This window comes from Ipomoea nil, unplaced genomic scaffold (assembly GCF_001879475.1).
Source record: "Ipomoea nil cultivar Tokyo-kokei standard unplaced genomic scaffold, Asagao_1.1 scaffold0482, whole genome shotgun sequence".
In the NCBI taxonomy this organism is placed as follows: domain Eukaryota; kingdom Viridiplantae; phylum Streptophyta; class Magnoliopsida; order Solanales; family Convolvulaceae; genus Ipomoea; species Ipomoea nil.
In genome coordinates, this window is record NW_017616910.1 from 2,641,953 (window position 1) to 2,662,585 (window position 20,633).

Genomic DNA, 20,633 nt, shown 5'->3' on the forward strand with positions numbered 1-20,633 from the left:
ATGGAACACATGTTTCAATTTAGTATTAGAGTCATGCCAAAGGTCATAGACTAATTTATGATGTCTAGGCAAAGAGATAATGCTTCATGTTGTAGAAAATAAAATGCTAATATTCCCATTAGTATTTAGGGAAGTTAGATAGCACAGAAACAGAAAATAAAGAAGGGGTGAGGTGAAAAACAACAAAATTAAATGGTAAAGAATGAAATTTGAAAATCAAAATCCAACATCTCATACAATTATTATTCAAAGATGTCTACAAAAGTATGATATATGGTATTACAACATAAGCCAGCTTTGAAGAAATATATGTAAGAACCTTGAAAAGATGAGCAGGAAGGTTTCACCAGGCCCAGCTTCATTATTCAGATCCTTTCTTTGATTGTATTCATTCACCAACTAAGCTGTGAATCTAAAGCAAAAAAAGGAAAAAATTCAAAAAATGGTAAAAGAAATTGTTAAGGATTACACCCCAAAAAAAATATGCAGAGTTAATGTATCTCATTTATGCCATGATCTGTTCTTGTTCCATGTATATCTGCTGGTCTCCCCAGGTGGGATGCATCTCGGGACTTCCTTGATAATACTGAGGATCCTCTGAATCGATGAATTGGCGGGAACTTACAGCGGGGGTGTCCCTCACTAGAGACTGAACCCACGAAACGTCGGGCTCATCAGCAGGCGTCGTTGGGAATGGAGTTCCAGTTGTGGCGTAAGTGGTGCCACTGCTGCTTCGGATGCCAAAAGAAGCGGATTTTCTCAACTTGCTGAGCTCGTCCTTTTGCATACCCCAATCCAATTTGCCATCGGGGGAGCCCCACCCGGAAAGGGTTGAAGGCATTGCGGTTACAGGAGACATTGGCGAAGAGATCATACCATGGTGGTGGCACGGGGCACTGCGGTCAATGAAGCTCTGGCTTCGTTTTGCAAATGCTGCAGAGCGTGCTGCATTCAGAGCTGCACTCGAGGGATCTCTCTGGAACGATGGTGTTCTAACCGGGCTTGAAGAGTGATGGGGGGATGGATAGCCCGACACGAAATTCTGCCTTAAATGCATTCCCTTTGGGGATTGCAAATGGGTTGTTTCATTATCCCGCAATAGTCCTTGTAACTTAGCCAGAATATTGGGATCCAACGTCTCGAAAATATCGTCAAGGTTTGTGGGGTTTAACCCGGGATGCCTACTCATTTCCCCGTTTAGATCACCAGATGGAGCAGTCGAGAAACTTTTTCTCTGGCTGGATGGCGAGGAAAGAACAGAAATTTCATCCATTAGTCCAAGTAGTCCAGAATCTAAATCGGAATCCCGGGCATGAATTGAAGTTTTCAACCTGCTACCGGGCAGCTGCAAGGTCGGTGTGGCAAGGCTAATCTGATTAGGCCACAACGAACGACCCCTAGGAGAGGAAGGCCCGGAAGGAGTGAGAGGTGGTGTTGAGGTTGGGGCTATCATCATAGATGGAGAACCGAGGGCAAGTGGGCTAACCGATGCAATATCCAGCGGTGAAGCCCCGAGAGAGTATGATCTAGGAGAAGGCACTGCAGAACCGATTGAAGCATACAAAGGCCGAAGCTCTTCGGGTCTGTGGGCAAAGAAACACACCCTTCTGTTGCAGCTCGACTCGTCCTTGCACATACGTGTCCGGTATTGCGCAGGGTGAAGCCAGCACTCGAAGATTCCATGAGCGTATTCGCAAGAATCTCCCCGCTGGCACGTCCCCTTGCGAAAATCGGGACAAGGAACGCAAGTATAGTGGAACTTCCTCGGGTCACGCCTTCTTGCGTTCTCGCCTGGATGAACAAAGGGGCACTCGGTCCAGTCATGAGAGTAAGCCCTCGAACACGGCTTCACCTTAAAAGTGTACATTCTGAACTCATCAGTCCCATAAATCCCGTTCTTTATGTCTGGAAGCGAAGGATCAATAGGATACTCTTTCTTCTCGCTTCCATCTTTCAACACAATTGGACTCAGCACCTTTTGTTCTTCTATCTGTTCAAAAGTATCCCGATCAATCAACCCAAACCCACCGGTTTCTTGACTTTCTTCAACATCACTCTTGCCTTTAAGAAGGTGTTCCACCGTCTTCCTTCTATGGCCAAACACACCGGGGGCGATGAGGTCAGCAGCCCGCTTTCCATTAGCATCCACCAAACCCGCATCAGCAGAAGCATCAAGCAAGAGCTTGACAACCTCGGGCAACGCAAGAGAGCCACCAGCAACAGCACAGTGAAGAGCCGTAGCCCCATCAGAGCCACAAGCTCGGTTAACATCAACGCAACCCTTCTCGAGAATATAGCTTAGCACCCGTTTGCTACCAAAATACGAAGCAATCAAAAGGGGCGTCCTCTCCTCGTTCCCCATCTTTCTCGACCCAATTCTTCTCCCATACCACAACCCTGACTCATTGATATCACAACCCTCTTCTTCAACAGCCTTTCTAAATCCATCAAGATCATCAGCAGCAGAAAACTCAAGCAAAACTGAAAAACCAGACATAAAGCCCTCTTGCTTTTGAGCCTCTCCTTCCATACCTAGATCATCAACACCCTCTTTCCTCCTAGACCCACTGCACATGTTATCCTCTCTAAACACAGCAAAGAACAACAATTCAATATGCAATCTTTGCTCTTTAATACATAACAGACACCAATAAGAACATTAAAAAAGATCCAAATAACACAACCCAATTCTTAAAACTTTCCAACATCCTAAAATCCATATGTTCTTTACATGTTCACACCAAAAACACAGCACCCAAGGTTTAAATTTACAACACAATCCAATCCTAGTTGTGAATCGCTGTAAAAAGGAAATGAAGGGTGCTCAAAAAAAAACATCTTTAGCAAGAAAAAGTCTAGAATCCGCAAAGTTAACATTTACAGGATCACAACCAAAAACGAAAAGAACTGAGGATCATATCAAAGCATGCTTCAAACACAGTATAAATGACCAAATAGAGTATGGGAAAAGGCATACCTCAGCTTGAGCAGAGCAGGAAAGAAGAGAATTGTAAAGAGAAAGGGTACAAAAAAACCCGGGTCTCCCGCAGAGAAAAAAAGGGTGCGCTACACTCCAAATTCAAGAAACTGGGCTCGCTATGAACGCTACGCAATTTCCCTCCCTCTCTCTTAAACTACACATCCATGAAAGGGAAAGGTTGAGAGAGAGAAGGAGAGAGAGAGACAAAGACAACATAAAATGTTGAAAATTTCAATCCATAAATATGCAAAGAAAAATAAAGAAGTATTTTCCTTATTAGTCAAAAAGTTTAGTCTACCATTTACAAAATTACAATAACCCTACCAATAAGCTTCATTGCCTTTTTTCTCATTTTCAAATTTTTTTGAATATTATTGACTCTATTAAAGATTTGTTATATACTTTCTCTAATTATCGTAATTTAAAGAGTCAATATCTCATCATCGAGGTTCGATCTTGTGACATTCTTCAAAGAAAGTCACAGAGCGTATCATCTAAGAATTTAGTACTATGTATTATAATAAACTAATTATAAATATATCACAACATCGATATGGTAGTTTAATATCGTTTATATGTATCTATAATAATTAATACCACGAGTACATTTTTTTCTCGGTCAATTAACACTCCCACACAATCATCTTACAAAACTTGTTGGATTCCGGATTAAAAAATTAGTAATTTTTCGTAGTCAACTAACATACGTCCTACAAAATCAGTTAAATTCCTGACTAAAGATAAATAATTTCTTTAATCCGCGAGCATACATCGTGCAAAATCAACTGAATTCCTAACGAAAAGATAAGTACTTTTTCATAATTCACAAGTATAAGTTGTGCAAAATCAACTGAATTCTTGGTGAAAGATAAGTAATTTCTCGTAATCTAATAGCATATGTCCTGCAAAATCAGTTGGATTCCTGGCGAAAGATGAGCACTTTTTGTAATTCACGACCATATGTCATTCAAAACCAGTTAACTTCCTAACGAAGATATGTGTAATTTCTCGCAATCCACAAGTATACGTCCTGTAAATCTGGCTCGATTCCTAAGGAAAAATGAATAGTTTCTTGTAATTCACGAACACATATTCCGCAAAATTGTCTAAGTTTTTGATAAAAATGGAATAATTTTTAAAAATTTAGGAGCCTGTACGCTACTATGAGTGTAAAATTAATTAATTGAAATAAACATATAAAATATATTGACAATATAATTTTCCTAATTTGATGATTATGCAATCTAATAAAATAAGGTGTTAAAAATAGGGTGAATGGAGAAATGAAATATAAATTCAAATGCAAATGAGAAATGAAATGAAAATTCAAAAGAGGTGGGCTGGAAGCTGGGCCTGGGCTTGGGATATACTAAGAGCCCATTTCATTTATTATCTTTCACCGCCTCAGGTATTGTAGCTCCACGCGTAAAGAAATGGACCGTTGGATTAAGATTCGCGTCCCCGGTTTTCTTTCGTTTCCCCACTCACGCTTTCCGTGTTGTTCGCGGTCCAGGAAGAATGACGTGGACGTATCTTTAACGTCCAGCTTGCTACCGTTCTGCAAACATTCTTCCAAAAAGACTGAAACCCAACCCTAAGGACCCCCCACACCCCGGCCCGTAAATCCTCGGTCTGTAAATTATGGTGAGACTCGATCCCTGGTAATTCTTTCATTCAAAGTTTCATCTTTATGACCAGTTGAGCTACCAATGCGGGCACCGTTCTGCAAACATGTATTTATTAATGACATTATTATTTCTCAAAAGGTTAAAATTTACGAGAAAAATTATACGATAATGAAACGTCTTTGATCATTTTTTTTTGAGTACTATTGATTGTATTGCACGTTAGTATATATTCTATATTTTCTCTAAGTACTACAATTCAAAAAGTCAATACTTCTACCACTGAAATTTGATCCTGTGACATTCCCTCAAAGGGAGGGACAGGAGTGTCATTTGAGCACAAGGTACTTGACAAACGTCTTTGATCAAATAATAAGGATCTATTTTCCATCTTCTGTTCCTAACTAACTAACATGTGTCAATATTTTACTATTAAGTGTTTGGTGCCAAACCCTTAGTTACGTGATAAGTGACAAGATATCATCATTCTTTTCAGTAAAATAATAACTGTCAAGTTCTTTACCATGTTATGAGTCGAATAGCTAGTGTAAAGCCCTTATTTGGTGTTCTCATTCGAGTGGCAACCCCTCTAGAATTTCACTTATGACAATAAAATGATTCTCAAAGGTCATCCTGACATGTCAAAATATTTGGACCTCAAGAAATGTTAAATATACGTAATAAAATGTTTGTAACGAATGAAACTAACCCAAAAAAAAAAAAAAAAAAAAAAAAAAAAAAAAAAAAAAGAAGAGACCTGGAATCTTGGACTCAGTAACTTGAAGCCAATGAAGGGTCCGCAACCTGATAGCAAGAAATATACTAAAGAGAACGCAAGGGGCTCGGACAGGAAACAAGAACCCCTAAGACAGGCCTCCGAAATCCGACTCAGGGCCCCTAGCCATTCCACCCCAGAGTCAATCTCCTAGCTTGGAATGAGGAAATTTGATTTAGTCACGCAGCTCATCACGTGCACTTTGACTTAATCTCACGACTCGTCGCATTTTAGGTGTTTATTGGACCTTTTCTTGGTATAAATGACCATTGTCTTAACATTACAGAACCATGTTCAATTATACTACAGAACGCTGTTTGTTATATTCCTACACTAATACAAAGAATCTTATTGCATTTATTTCATTTTACTATTTTATCCTTATTATTTATGCGAATTCATTGATTCGTACATACCTCGCGTCAATTAGTTTTATCAATAACCATCTAGTTTATTATTATTTTAGTCTTTTTTTTTTTTTTTGGATCCAAAGGAGGGCCAAGCCGAGTGCCTTACAACATACACCCTTCGGAGTTAGTCCTCACACATGGCAAAGCACTCGAGTCCACCAACAACATATCCGCAACGCTGTTAGGGGGCTCCTACCAATCCACCCACATGGTGTTGGAGTTCCGTGTTTGTTTTGCCAGAATATCTGCCACCACATTCTGTTCCTGATATATATGTTGAATAGAAATCTCCTAGTGTTTGCGCTTCCAACTTTTACACTTTTCAATGGTATTTTGCGGAAGGCCTCTAGAGAAAATCCCACCTTTGATTCGTTGTGAAATGACATGTTCTCATTTCTTCCCCCAAGACATGTTCTCATTTCTATATATGAATACTCACTACTTAGGGTGTGTTTGGTTCATGGGTTTACCATATTAGGAATGTGAATTAAAATCATAGTTAGTGTTTGGTTGACAAATTTTTAAAACAAAACTATGGAATTTGATTACTGCTCCAATTAAAAATTCAATTCTCGAATTAAAAATGAATATCATTCACTAATTGCCTTGAATTTTTTTTTTTTTTTTAATCTTTATTTCCATTACAGGGTCATACATAACCAAATATCAATATTAGTAATTATTCAAATTCCACCCTACTATTAAAATGCAAAATACTCTAACCAAAACCCATTATTATTACTAAGTATTTGATTTTTATTCTGATTCCAATTTCCATGTACGAACTAAACACACCCTCAGGTGCGTTTGGTTGAGGTTATATAAGAGAATGTGACATTCCAAAGCTAACATTTTCATGATTGGTTCATATTATATTAGGGAATAACATTCCCAATGAATGAAACATTCCCTCCTCCACATAGAATTTTGAAGGGAATGTGATTATCTTCCATTTCTTAGGTTATGTATGATAACCTTGGTTATTTATACATTTTGCCATTTTAATTCTAATTATTTAAAAATATATATTTTATGTTAGCTTATTATATATATATATATATATATATATATATATATATATATATATATATATATATATATATATATATTCATAGGTTAAATTCATATTTTTTTCTCAGTAATTTATCTCCTATGAAATTGCAATTCCTTTCTCACGTAATTCTCTCATTCCAACCAAACTCCCCGTAAGTGTATAGTAAACGTCATGTCATCATATAATATATGCTCAAATAAGAGGGATTAAGGGCCGTTTGGTTCACGGAATGTTAGATTCCTGTGTTTGATTAAAATTAAGGTATGTAATATAATCATGTTTAGTTTAGGATGATCTTATATTATATTATATTATATATATATTACTGAGAAAAAAATATGAATTTAAATTCCCGTGTTTGGTTTACAGGAATAAAATTACTGTGAATTTCAATTCCAATGTTTGGAATACATGAGAATTCAAAGGGAATAAATAGTGTAAAGTCCAAAATGCCCATTTCTGTCGTGAGACATCAATTTTAAGTTAAAAAATAGGAGGATAATTTTGTCTCATCATTATGTTTTTTTTTTATTCCCAAGATTCATGGAATTAAAATCTCAAAGGGGACATGAGATTTTAATTCTATGAAAATGAGGGAATTGCAATTCTGTGGAATTACAATTCCTTCTAATCAGACTAAAGAATTTAGTGACATTTAAAATGAGTAAAAGACATTTTTGGTCCTAGACTTATAGTGGCTTGGACAATTTTAGTCCTTTATAAAAAAAATTTGCCATTTTATGGACAGAGTTATTGTGGCGAGGACATTTTTGGTCCTCCATCTATATTTCGAGGACATTTTTGGTCCTCCGTCTATATTTCTGTTAGATAATCGTATGAGAGAGGTAGGGGTGTGCAAATTTCGGAGAAATTTCGGTTAACCGACCGAACCGACGTAATTCGGTTAACCGTTTTTTAACCGAAATATTTCGGTTCGGAGAATGGTTAAAGGTTTTCTCAAAATTCGGTTAACGGTTAATTCGGTTCGAAAGTGTCGGTTAACCGAATTAACCGATCGGTTAACCGAATTTTGGAATATATATATAATATATTAAATATTAAATATAAATATATAATATGTACTAAAATCCCAAATAGTCAAATGGATTATGGACTTATGGTATTGTTTTTGTATGTTTTGATATGAATTTATTATGATATCTATTTTATTTTAATTAAATTTATTATTTTAGGAGTTATTTTTAGGATTTTCAATTTTAGGGTTAAAAATTTCGGTTAATCGGTTAACCGACCGATTAACCGAAAAAAGTTCGGTTCGGTTAATTCGGTAGATCAAATTTCGGTTCGGTTAACGGTTAAGGCAAAAAAAATTTCGGTTAATTCGGTTCGGTTAAAACGGTTCGGTTAACCGAACGGTTAACCGAATGAACACCCCTAGAGAGAGGGGCAATTACATCAATTTAGGCTATCTCCTTCTATATATTATATCAATGTGTGTTTGGCGGCTTCGATTCTCCTTCTATCTATTTGATTAGTAACCTGTTTGGCGGCTTCGATTCTCCGGCAATTTCTTCGTACAACTGCAACTTGGACTCTCCGACTCCTTCGAATTATGACCGAGAAGAAAACAAAACACACATAGATATAATAGATAGAAGGAGATAGCCTAAATTGACTTAATTACCCATCTCTTAGACGGTTATCTAACATAAATATAGACGGAGGACCAAAAATGTCCTCGCCACAATAACTCTGTCCATAAAATGGCAAATTTTTTTATAAAGGACTAAAATTGTCTAAGCCACTATAAATTTAGGACTAAAAATGTCTTTTACTCCATTTAAAATTAAGTGGGAATGAAATTTAAATTCCCTCCAACCAAACACCCCGTTAATTCTCAGAAGAACTTACGTATATTTATATTGGATCAATCCCAATAGAATCCACATCGTTAATGACAAAATTATTATTTTATTTTTGTGAATATTAAAAAAGTATTAAAAAGAAAAAAGAAAAAAGAAAAAAAGATGGAGGGTGGTGTGGTGGCTGTGAGATTAGCATATCCGTGATGGATGATTGAAGTCCGTGATAGAGATGCGCACTGCGACGACGTTGAAGATAAGGAGTGATTAGTCATTTTCCATCTGTATCCAGTTTTCGAACCTCCATTGCTTTTCTTTCTCTAGAACCACTCTGTCCCCCACTTTCTTTTTCTTTCTTCTATTTTTTTTAGTTAGACTACGAGGTATCTTAACTATATCTTAATTGTAAGAGACACTTTTAAGTCTGTACAATATTTAAATTAATTTTCGTTCATATCAGACTGGTTCAATTAAGAGACAAAATACTGTTCATATTAATTTTTTTTTTTAATATATAAAAGGTGATTCGAACTCTCAATCTCTCTTAAAGAAAAGAACAATAGTACATGGTTACTCACACCAAGTCGCCAATCAAGGTTTTTTTTTTTTTTTTTTAAGAATCAAATAAAACCAAATTTTATATGCTTCCTCGTATGCATTACAAATAATACAAGTACACGTAGGCAAGTGAGTGGAAATCGTTCTTTTAGTGTGTGTGTGTTTTTTTTATGGATTATTATACAGGAGAGCGAAAAAAGTTATTTAAAAGTCTTTTCAAATTCTATTTTTTTTTTATATTTAATGTATATTTATAGAGTTAATTCCAGCAATGGTCCTCCGACTATGTTGATTTTCCAAAATTAGTCCTTTACTTTTAATTTGGACATTTTACGTCCCTTGACTTTCAATTTCTTTCCAATTGAGGTCTTTTCGTCAGATTACGGCAAATTGGACTTTAAATAAAAGGGTAAAGTAGTTATTTCATCGGCCTAATGTATAATTCTTTGTATTTCTTCCATTTATACGCGACTTCGGACATCAAATTCACTTAATTGCTTAATTCCTAAATCCACTCTAAGAACAAAATTCCATTAGGGATTAAGCAATTAAGTGAATTTGATGTCCGGAGTCGCGTATAAATGGAAGAAATACGAAGAATTATACATTAGGCCGATGAAATAACTACTTTACCCTTTCATTTAAAGTCCAATTTGCCGTAATCTGATGAAAGGATCTCAATTGGAAAGAAATTGAAAGTCAAGGGATGTAAAATGTCCAAATTAAAAGTCAAGGACTAATTTTGGAAAATCAACATAATTGGAGGACTATTGCTGGAATTATTTTAAGAATTAATTTTTTATTTACTCATTATTATTAATTTTTATTGTATAATACATCAAATTCATTCCCTTAATTAGAAAAATCAAAATCCATTTTAATCTAATCCAAACGGAGATAAATTTCAGTTGTTATAGCATTGACCAGGGTCCACCTTACAAGGTGTACCTTGGTCCTAAATTGTATATTAGTATTGAAATTGTGAACATTTATAATATAAACTAGTTTTTTACGCGCATTGCGCGATTGGAATAATGTCCAATGCTTTTTTGTTAAATAAATACTTTAAAGTATATTAAGGTAGGATTATATTGAAATTGTTCATGCATAGATAATTGAAGGTTGAATTTGCGTATTTAAATAGGTAATTCTTCTCCCAAATGTTGAGTCCCCCACACTCCGACCCGACAGAGCATTGTGGGAAGTTGTAAATCACGGTGACTCAATGGTTCAGCAGACAGGGCCAAATGCTGATACGCACAAGGAATCTGCCCACTTTGGACATAATTCCCGCACTGTCGCCGCCGAGGTTCAAACCTTGGTCTCTTCTCTCAAATACTACCCACTAAACCATTGAGCTAAGCCCGTGCGAGTTAAATAGGTAATTCTAAGTTTACAAATGCAAGATAATATAGTCAAGATTGATTATAATTGTCAATAAAATAATTGTATAGGTATAGTTGAAACCAAATACGGGACATAAGGGAGAACAAATAAAAATTAAGACATAAAATATTAAATATATACTAATATTGTTTGAGGAGATTCCGACATTAGGATTTGTGGTTAAGTAATTATATTAAGACTTTAATATTAGAATTAGATTAATGGTGTAGTTATAATTCTATATTAGACTTTAATATTAGAATTAGACTAACGGTGAATTAACGGAAAAGTTAAATGGATAATCATATAATTAAGGATAAATTAGAAAATCTTAAAAGAAAAAAAATTAAAACCTGAACAATATGAACCATTCATTTGATTTAATAATTTGGCGGTCATTTTTTCTACCCAATGTTAATAATTAAATAAATTCGCTGGTCAAATTCGCTAGTATAATCCGCTAACGCTAACCGCTAACTGCTGATTGTCAAACAAGGACATTGCGAGGTAGTTCTCACTTCAATTTGTTGTGTGATTTGAATACTCTCTTTGTCACAAAATCTCTCTAAGTAGTTAATATGGTTGGCTTTATTAATTATATATTTTTAATTTTTTCATGGTATTAATAAAATACTTGGTAAATAAATATATAGCATTATTTTGTATTATAACTTTGATATTTAATTAGAAAAAGAGTGCACAAAAAAAGATAATAGATAATGTAGTGAATATAATCAATTGATGAATTTGAATGTAAACATTTTTACATTTGAGAAAAATTAAGACAATATAACTAATGAAAATATTTCTTTTAATTAATTTATTGATAATTAATAATTTTTTTTTTCACTGAATAAAGACATTGTAAGAACAATGTAGCGAATATAATCAATTAATAAATTTGAATATAAAGAATTTTTATATTGAAGAAAAATAAAGACAATATAACTAATAAAATTATTTCTCTTATTTAATTTATTGATAATGAATAATTTTTTTTTTTTGAATAAAGGCATTTTGGACACATAATTCTAAATTAAAGAAATGCATATGTATTATTTTTTGTTGTAACTACTAAATTATTATTTATATAATTTAATAAAAGTAAAATAGAGTACTAATTATGCCAACATTGATTGGGATGAGGTTCGAACCTAAGACTTTTTTTTTATTGAAATCAATGAGTAAGTTAACGGTGAACTAACGGCAATTCTTAAAATTTTAGCGGAATTAGTAACGGTGTGTGGGTATTTTAAGAAATTTTAGTGTAAAATTTAAATCTGATCAATCTTTTAATCAATCTGAGCTATTCATTTGATTAAAATTTGTGACCGCCATTTTTTCTACCCATTATAAGCCTAACTCTCATGGACTCTTATTAGTATAGTAGATAGTAGATAGTAGATTTGTGAATACAATATCTGGTCATCACAATTTGTGAAATTATAAATAGTAAATTGTAAATATTTAATATGTAAATTATGTATCTTTGAACTTGAATCCATTTTATAAGGTGACCTCGGATCCACAAAATAATTTACAGATGAATTTGATACATAAAAATATACGGAGTAATCACTTAAACTACCAATTTATGCTACTTTTTTCAACACTATTATTATTATTATTTTAAAAAAGACGTGTAGAAGTTGAAGAGTTTAAAAGTGCAGCAGTGATGGGTGATGCTTGGAGCTTTTAAGAATGGTCAACAGAATTGGGCTGAGGATAAGAAACCCACAAAATTGTCATTTTCTGTGGATTATTGGGTCAATATAGCTCGGATTTTGACCCAGATATGGCTATTACAAAAGTCTTTTTTTTTTTTTTTTTTTTTTTTTCAAAAAAAAATTTTGTTTTAAGTGTTCAAACACAGTTATAAGAGCAACAACAATGGTAAAATTTATTGTCCGGGAGCAAAATCAAGTGGCTGACTTTATCGCCAAAATCTCACATCGTTTTGTCAGGGATATTCACTTGTTTAGCAGCCTGCCTGTAGAACTGCTTGGGCTGTTGGAGGATGATACGCTTTCTTTTCCTATCTGGCGGAATATCTGTAATCCTTAACCATGTTTGTAGCTCTCTGTTTCCCCCTTCCTTACATATATAAAAAGTCTATAGGTTAATTTTGACTTATTTGACTACTATTAGTTGTTTGACTTGGTTTAAAAATCAGTATAAGTGTTTGGTTAGTTAGCTTTTTGTACTCTAAAATGTTAAAATTCAAAAAGCTACTCAAAAGCAACTTTTTCAATTAGCTTTTCGAGAAAAGAAACTATACCAAACAGCTATCAGCTAACAGCTAATTTACCAAACAACTTTCTACAATCAGCTAATGTTATCGACTAGTTATACCCTCTAATTAACCCAATCAGCTAAGCTAACAACCATTTACCAAACAGGGCTTAAATAATGAAATACTTGAGGTAAATCATCTTAAAAGTTATCCATAACTGATCGGCAACTCTCATGGAGAGTCAAACTTATAATATTGTAGCTACACAGTCAATTGCCCAACCAACTTCAGTGAGGTTGTCCCATATATATGTGGACTATATATATTAGATTGTTTTACTAATTAAATAAAACGCAATATCACAACATCAATAAGGAATCAAGGTAAACTCGATGCTAGGTAGCTGAGTTTCTAATGTAGGGGTACAAGTTGAGAAGAGTTTAAATAAGTTCTAAATCAATAATTGTTTATAAAAATTGTATTTTTGGTCCTTCAGTTATACTTGTAGTACAAACGTAGTTCCTGAGTTATATGCGTGACTATCTTTAATATTTAAGTTATGCACGAAGTGACGATTTTAGTCTCTCAGGGAATATTTCTATCACCAATTGTCACTTAATAAAGTGGCTAATTTAATCCTTCAATGACTAAAATCGTCACTCTATGCATAACTTATGATAGAAAATATACTCCGATTTTGACTTCCCTATACGTTCGTACTCTCATTTTGTAGTCAGATTAGAGTCAAACAAATTCGGATCCCGATCCACAAGTCAAAATCAAACCTGTCACGCTTTGGCCTGTATAAAGAACCTTAGCCCTCCATTTTAGGGGCTGCTCTCCTTTACTCTCTCTCTCTCTACAGACTCTCTAAGGACTTAATAAAAGAGGCTCTTAAGCCCAATTTCCAGGGGCTTTTTCTCTATTCTTGATAGGTGTTTATACATGTTCATACCAGTGAATGTTTATACAATTAGTTCTATCAACTTAAAAGTTAAAGATGGTCACGCATATAACTCGGAGATTAAGTCTATACTACAGATATAACTCAAGGATCAAAATACAATTTTTCTTAATTGTTTATTAAAATATATAATGAATACCAAAAGAATTCAAGTGAATGGAATTAAATAGAGAGTTGAAATGGGAAAATTATTGTGTGGACCACGGTTCAAAACATCGTCGTGAATATTATGATGTACGTTATGTGTTAGAATAATGTACATTATGAGTTAAAATAATATACATTACGTGTTTAGAATAATGAAACATCTGAGGTAACATAATATACATTATGTTTAAAATAATGTACATTATGTTTTAGAATAATGTACATTACAAGTTATAAAAATATATATTACAATTGGACGCATGAAAAAATAAAATGAAGCAAAATGACGTCATTTTTAAGTCGTGATCTACACAGCCGTGTGGACCACGAACCATGCAATAACTATTGGTTGAAATCTGTGTAGGCTGTAGGTAGCAAAAGTATGGCAAGACTTACAACCCAAACCAAACAGACTGACAAAAATATCATTTATTTTATTGGGGACCAAACTCACCTAAATATTACCTGTATTATCTTGTTAGTAATAAATTGAATAATGTCTGGGGGAGACTAGAGAGAGATGGCCAGAATGGCAGACTGACTGCTACAGTGTAGTCTGTACAACAGTAGTGTACTAGGAAGGACTGATAACAACTGATCTAATATTTAAATATAGATACAACAGTAAACTGAAGGCCCAACCAAAATTACAGGTATACATCCCAAAAAAGGCATTTCTTCAACAGACAAATCCTACTAACATTCTTAAACATTCAGAACCCATTTTTATATATATATATTTATATATACCTGCAAAAAAACAAAGCTCAGTTTACACATATTCTGCCTGGAAGGTGAATTCCACAGGCATGATGAGCTTCTCCAGGAATGCCTTCACATGGAACTAACTTTATGGCTTTATCTGATGATGATGGTGTGAGGTGGAATCTCTTCTGAGCTTCTATGAAGCTCCTGCAGAGAACCTCTTGGATCCAGTCTTCGACGCCTTCTTTTCTGTCGGATAGCCATGCTGCTGCGAGGATCTGTGTCATTATGTCCAGGTCGATCTCTAGTGTGGTGGTTGATCCGACGGTCTCCAGGAGTCTGTGGTTGATTTGGTTCAAGATTTTCTTGGCGATTGTGTCGAAATCGAATGGTTTGAAGGTCACGTTTCCATCCATTTGCTCCTTGAAATCGTCCAACCATGCTTTGGAACCCTCGGAGCCAGACCCAGACTCGCTGTTAGAGTTGTCACTGTCGTTGTTCTCCTCTTCCATCATCTCCTCCACGGGCAGGTTTAGATCGAGGCAAACTTTTGATGTGGTAAACGCCCTTTTAGAACTTTGACACGCCTCCCTGTTGGTGTCAGTCAGTTTTCTCTTGTTTAGGGAAAACGGGGTTAGAGTCCTGTTCCGAGAGGTGATGAACACGTTTGTATTCTCGATCCTGGTGCCATCTCTGGTGCGTGATCCAACGATAATCTGCATTTGCGAGTCTCGGGCTGCTAATACACTTTCTTCTGAGAACATGGGAGAATCTTTACCAGAAAGGCAGTCATTTTGAGCCTTTGGAACATTTGAAGTAGTAATCACAAACATCATGTTATTAATGCTGATTTCTCGCCCATGCAAATCCGGGAATTTACCCGTTTTCAGAGACTGAGACAAGCTGTTCTGAACAAGAAAGTCAGCCTTCTCTATATTTTCGAGAAGCACGACAGAATGCCGTTTCTTGCTTAGCTCATCAGCAATGTAGTCAACAACCGTCTTCCCCCTAAAATTCACGTAACGACTTTTCAAGTCGTGACGGTCAAAGAAAGAGTTTGCGGGGTGGATCTGATTGTTAGAGTTCAGATCCACAAACAGCAGGCTATCCTTGCTACCAAACACTTTCTCGGCAAGCATTCTACTAACTTTTCTTTTCCCCACTTTGTCGGGTCCCCCGAAGGTGAGCCAGATGTTTCCTTTGTTAGGGCCATGACCCCTTCCTTGTCCATTTCTGCAACAGGATACTGTATGGCTAATCGCATAAATTGCTTCATCTTGCCAGTAAACAATTTCGGAAATAGATTTATGCAGGTACTTAAAGTCCTTCATATCTCCTACCCGAGGAACGAAGCTACAAGAAGATTGAGTAATATAGTTCGAGGCATGCTCACTAGTTTTATCGGAGGAAACTGAGCCAGAGAAATACTGAAGGCGGTCTTTATGATGTTGTTGGAAGCTTGGTTCCGGAAGCTTTTTCTCGGTGGATACGTATATGGTTCCCAATCCTAAGTCCGTGCTAACGGAAGTAGTCAAAGAGGATGAAGTAGAATCCAAGGGAAGATGAGAAGCACCGGGGTTCCAGATATTCCCCGTTTTTGGCTGCTGAAGCTTCAAATCCTTAGCGGGTGGTTCCACTTGTTGCAAATCGCTACCATCTTCACGGATCACTGATTTGGATAAGACTTGTTTACTGGACGGGGAGAGATTTTGCAGGGACAAGGGTGTGCCGGGATTTTGATCACTCAACCTGCTTTCGTCTAAAACCAAATCTTTACTTTTGCTTTCACTCCTAGCGGGAGGGGGGGAGTGAAAGGTATCAACACCGGAGACGTGGAACCTGGCATGCAAAACATCGGGTTGAAATGACTGTGCATGATGATGAACACGGTGGCAGATCTCGTTCCACTTCTTCTGCAACCCCACGACTTTGACATTGAAAACAGCGTTGTCATCTTTGGCCTGCACTGCAATGATAAATCACATGTTCACACAAACGTTTTCACAGACTTTAAATAGAGAGAGCAAACCCTAAACTAGCTTCAATGACACACCTCTATCCCAACCAATCTATTGCTCGGTCCACTTTCGGCCATTTGTAACCAAGGAGAAACATTTGCAGGGTGCTGATCCGCAACTGAAGTAGCGAGTCCTTTCAGAAGAGTCGAAACTTCTTGCTCGTATTTCTCATTGCAGAGGTTGCAACGAGCAGGGGATTGACTTCTGCTGCTCTGTAGATTCTCAAACTCGGATGGTGTTGGGAAGAAACCAGCAAACGGAACAAACGAACCCATCAAGCTGTAACGATATCATTAGCACCCATCAGTGAGATATATCGTTTAGAAGCAAGAACATCCACTCATTGATCTTATTAGCATAACACCAATCAATCAGCACAAGCAAACTTACATATTAATTGTTGGTTAGATTCATTCAAGGGATGCTAATTATAACAAAAATATCCACCACAGAAGCCATCGAGCTTTCTAGGACACAGCAAGCACAGTTGCCTAAAACGGGCAGTTTCAGAGACATTGAAGCATGTGCTCCATCTCAGCTGATAGTTGAATTGCACATTAATGGTTATATTCTAAGCAGTTTCAGAGACATTGAAGCATGTGCTCCATCTCAGCAAGCAACACGTGGACCGTAGTCGCTTATGGGGTGACATAGAGATTCGAACAACATGTGCTCCATCTCAACTAAAAGCCTAAGCTGATAGTTGGATCGCACATTAATAGTTATATGCTCAACATTCACAACACGGAATACATCATCAGAACAGGAAAGTATAGACGAGAACACAACACAATCTCCCTGAAAAGTTAGGAACAGCATGGACTAGCAAAACAGTAGTTGTAATCTCGCCATCAAAACATGCGAATTCAGAAACTGTGAGCTATTCTTAACCTATGCACTTTCTTCCCAAACATGAAACTCACAATTTCAAGTACACTATGAACTCTAGAACCAACTTTTCCATTCCAAACTCATAACAACAAAAATATGTATGGTAGTATATAGAGACAATGACAAAGCATAAAGCAGCTAAAACACTAATTTTAACCATTTGATGGGCAAATAACATCCAGACACTCAAAGATAGTAACTTTCTTTGTTTGCAGTAATGGTAGGATCTATCTATAAAGTCATTATAAATAAGATTGTTTTATTCAGACATAAAAAGCAAGCACTGAAAGGCTGAAACTCCATGGGCATTATAATATAATATAAGATAAATCTGGAAAGATAAATAAATAAATATGGTGTAAAGCTTACCTGGATCTGGGGTTAAGTCCTCCAGGTGGAGAAGTTGAAGTAATGGGCAACAGATGCAAATCCCAGTCTTTCTGAACAGAAGGGAACCGAGCCAAGAACTTCATATACACGTCATCACTCGCCGCAGCTCCGACCAACCACAGCTTGCCACGGTGAACTTCCACCAATCTGCTCAGCTCTGACACCACATACTTCACCGCCTCCACTGCCTCCCCGTCAACAAACACCTTCAATTCGCCATAGTTCACGACGACCCCGGACCCTTTACAGCTCTCCACCGCATCGCTTACTTCCTTAATCTTTAAACCCATGATTTTTTCGCTCTCGGGTTGCCGGAAAAACTCGAGGATGTCTTTTCCGATGGAGATTACTCTGAGGCCGTTGATTTCATGCGGAAAGACGCCGTCTTTGCCCTTTTGAACGCAGTCCGTGAAGCTATTGAGGGCATCATTCGCACAGGCCCCGATTAGCAATGGGTTTTTGGAAGTTTTCCTGGCGAGAACTTCTCCGATTCTTCGGGAGTTCTCATCAACATTTTCGTTTCCCGGAAGCCTAGAAAACGGGAAATTGAAGGGGCGTCTATTGAACTCGGAATCGGGTAAATTACAGAAGAACAGAGGAGGATAGCGAGGGCTGGAGAGGCGGGAGAGGGTTGGAGGGTTGAGAATCGCGAGCTTGATATCGTAGCTCCGGAAACCCGCCTCTCCGAAGACCCGGCTCACAATCGGGTCATCGAGAATGGATAAGACGAAGTGTTTGAGCTCGACTTTGAGAGTGGAAATCGACGACGAAGCCGAGCCCTGGTGCTGGAGCTGCTGGTAGAGATGGAACGTGTCGGGGTGGCGCCGCTGGTTCGCCTGCGACCGCTTCACGGCGGCCATGAGCGAATTGGAGATCGGCGGCTCGTCTAGGGCTTTCGCCGTCGGCAACCGATCCAGCGACACGCCGACGGAGAGCTCCAGCGCCCGGAACTGCAGCCGCGGCGAGTACGCGCAGCTCCTCGCCCGCGCGCACGCCTCCCTCAGCGCCGACGACGGCAGCGCCAGCAACGCCGATACCGCGTGCAGGGACGTCGTCTGTGCGTGGCTCCGCCGTCGCGCCACCCCCACGGCGTCGTCCAACACACGCGCCGCCTCATCCGTCAAACATTGCCTGGCCGTGCTCACCGGCGTTGGCATCGCCGCCGGTAAGCCTGCAAAAAAAAAAAAAAAAACACTCTTTTCCCTAACCCCACAAATTTATATACACTCCCAGACACAGCAAAAAGGGCTGCCGCATCCGTCACTCAAATAAAATATATAACCATATAAAGAAGGGCAATTATATAAAAGAGTTTCAGTCCTTCTTTTTATAGTAAAGATTGCTTTTCCCACAACCCAAAGCTTTGAATTCGAAGAAAATTTCTTTAAAAAATTCCAAGGATGTACATTTCAACACCTTTTCTATTTATTTATTGTTGCAGCTTTAGACTATAACAAACAACTCAAATGAGAGAGAAAGAGATAGATAGATATAGAGAGAGAGAGAGAGACTGTGTATGTATATGTATATGTATATCAGTATATGTGTATGTGTATCTGTATGTGTGTGGACAGTGGGGGGAAGAATTTTTGTTGTGATGTTGTAGGCTAGGGCCACCGCAGAATTGCATTTACAATGAATCACAACTTTATAGTGTCTCACTAAATATATGATTTAAAAGAGGGATATGACTAAATTCAGACAATTAGTAAGCAAATTATTCGAGTAAGGTTCAAATGTTGAAGGTATATTTGATTATTAGAGAATCAGAATTAGTCACACCATAATAGAATATCATATGACATGTGTAAAATATAAAAAAGCATAACTTAGTCGTAAGTGCACCATCGAGCATTACGAGTATACTAACTAGGTAGGTCAGCACCCTACCGATAAAAATTTCAATTAGGGATTGTTTAGATGCACTGTAGTAGGTTAATGTTTTGACGGTAAAATTTTCAACTAGGTATTATTTGGATGCAACGTAGTAAGCCAACGCTCTAACGGTCAACTAGAGATTGTTTAGATGCACTGCAGTAAGTCAACGCTCTAACAGTAACAATTTCAACTAGGGATTGTTTGGATGTACTGTAGTAGGTCAATGCTTTAACGTTAAAAATTTAAGCTAGGATTCGATATCAATAATTCAGTTGGAGGAGTAGTGCGATTGGGTAGTGAATAAAATATGTAATTATGTGATAATCTCATGTTCGCTTTACTTTATAGTTTTATACAATGAAAGCGCGTTAACTATTTACTCTTAGAATATCGTATTGGTAGGGAATATCTCGACCGGCATAGCTTTACCCCGGTTGGTGTGCCTTTGTCTTTGTCTTCTTGTCTTTGCAGGTAACAGGTCGGGTTTCTTGTGAAGAACCCGGTCGGGGTCCGACCGGGAGTTGCCCGAGCGGCTGTGTCGACCACCGAGCGGTAGCCCTTAGGCGAGAAAGCTGGCGAAGGACACGTGGCGGCTTCATGCGTTGACAGGCAGGGCACCCGGGACGGCGACACGTGGTGGCTACGTGGGAAGCATGCCGAACGGCCGGATTTGTGTCTCCGGCTCCGCGGCTATAAATACCCGCGACAGCTACAATGTGGAGGACTTTTGGACGATCGATAGGTTGTTGTTAGAGAATCCCGACCGCAGTCAGTCGGTACTCAGAGCAACCAAGTA

At 37.3% G+C, this 20,633-nt stretch overlaps 2 protein-coding genes across 4 annotated transcripts; both read right to left on the reverse strand.

Annotated features, from left to right (window-relative positions):
• Positions 1-191: 191 nt before the first annotated feature.
• On the reverse strand, positions 192-3,237 carry LOC109173643 (zinc finger CCCH domain-containing protein 66-like). Of its 3 annotated transcripts, XM_019322902.1 has the most exons (3): positions 2,978-3,237; positions 614-2,585; positions 192-580 (listed from the first exon to the last, which is right to left on the reverse strand). In XM_019322902.1, the coding sequence occupies exons 2-3, from the start codon at positions 2,573-2,575 to the stop codon at positions 506-508; spliced, it is 2,037 nt and encodes a 678-aa protein (XP_019178447.1). In that variant the 5' UTR covers positions 2,576-2,585; positions 2,978-3,237; the 3' UTR covers positions 192-505. The 3 variants fall into 3 exon arrangements, with proteins under 3 accessions (XP_019178447.1, XP_019178445.1, XP_019178446.1); XM_019322900.1 differs by having other exon boundaries at positions 192-2,585; XM_019322901.1 differs by having other exon boundaries at positions 192-2,589; positions 2,980-3,176.
• Positions 3,238-14,420: 11,183 nt separating this feature from the next.
• On the reverse strand, positions 14,421-19,450 carry LOC109173763 (protein SMAX1-LIKE 6-like). The gene is made up of 3 exons (XM_019323057.1): positions 17,939-19,450; positions 16,714-16,957; positions 14,421-16,621 (listed from the first exon to the last, which is right to left on the reverse strand). The coding sequence occupies exons 1-3, from the start codon at positions 19,114-19,116 to the stop codon at positions 14,723-14,725; spliced, it is 3,321 nt and encodes a 1,106-aa protein (XP_019178602.1). The 5' UTR covers positions 19,117-19,450; the 3' UTR covers positions 14,421-14,722.
• Positions 19,451-20,633: the final 1,183 nt, after the last annotated feature.

What these genes read in the sequence shown, in the direction of transcription:
- LOC109173643 (XM_019322900.1), bottom strand. Translation starts at nt 2,575, where the DNA reads ATGTGCAGTGGGTCTAGGAGGAAAGAGGGTGTTGATGATCTAGGTATG.
- LOC109173763 (XM_019323057.1), bottom strand. Translation starts at nt 19,116, where the DNA reads ATGCCAACGCCGGTGAGCACGGCCAGGCAATGTTTGACGGATGAGGCG. An exon ending in GGACTTAACCCCAGATCCAG is followed by an intron (nt 16,958 to 17,938) that starts GTAAGCTTTACA and finishes ATATCGTTACAG; the next exon opens with CTTGATGGGTTCGTTTGTTC. An exon ending in ATAGATTGGTTGGGATAGAG is followed by an intron (nt 16,622 to 16,713) that starts GTGTGTCATTGA and finishes ATTGCAGTGCAG; the next exon opens with GCCAAAGATGACAACGCTGT.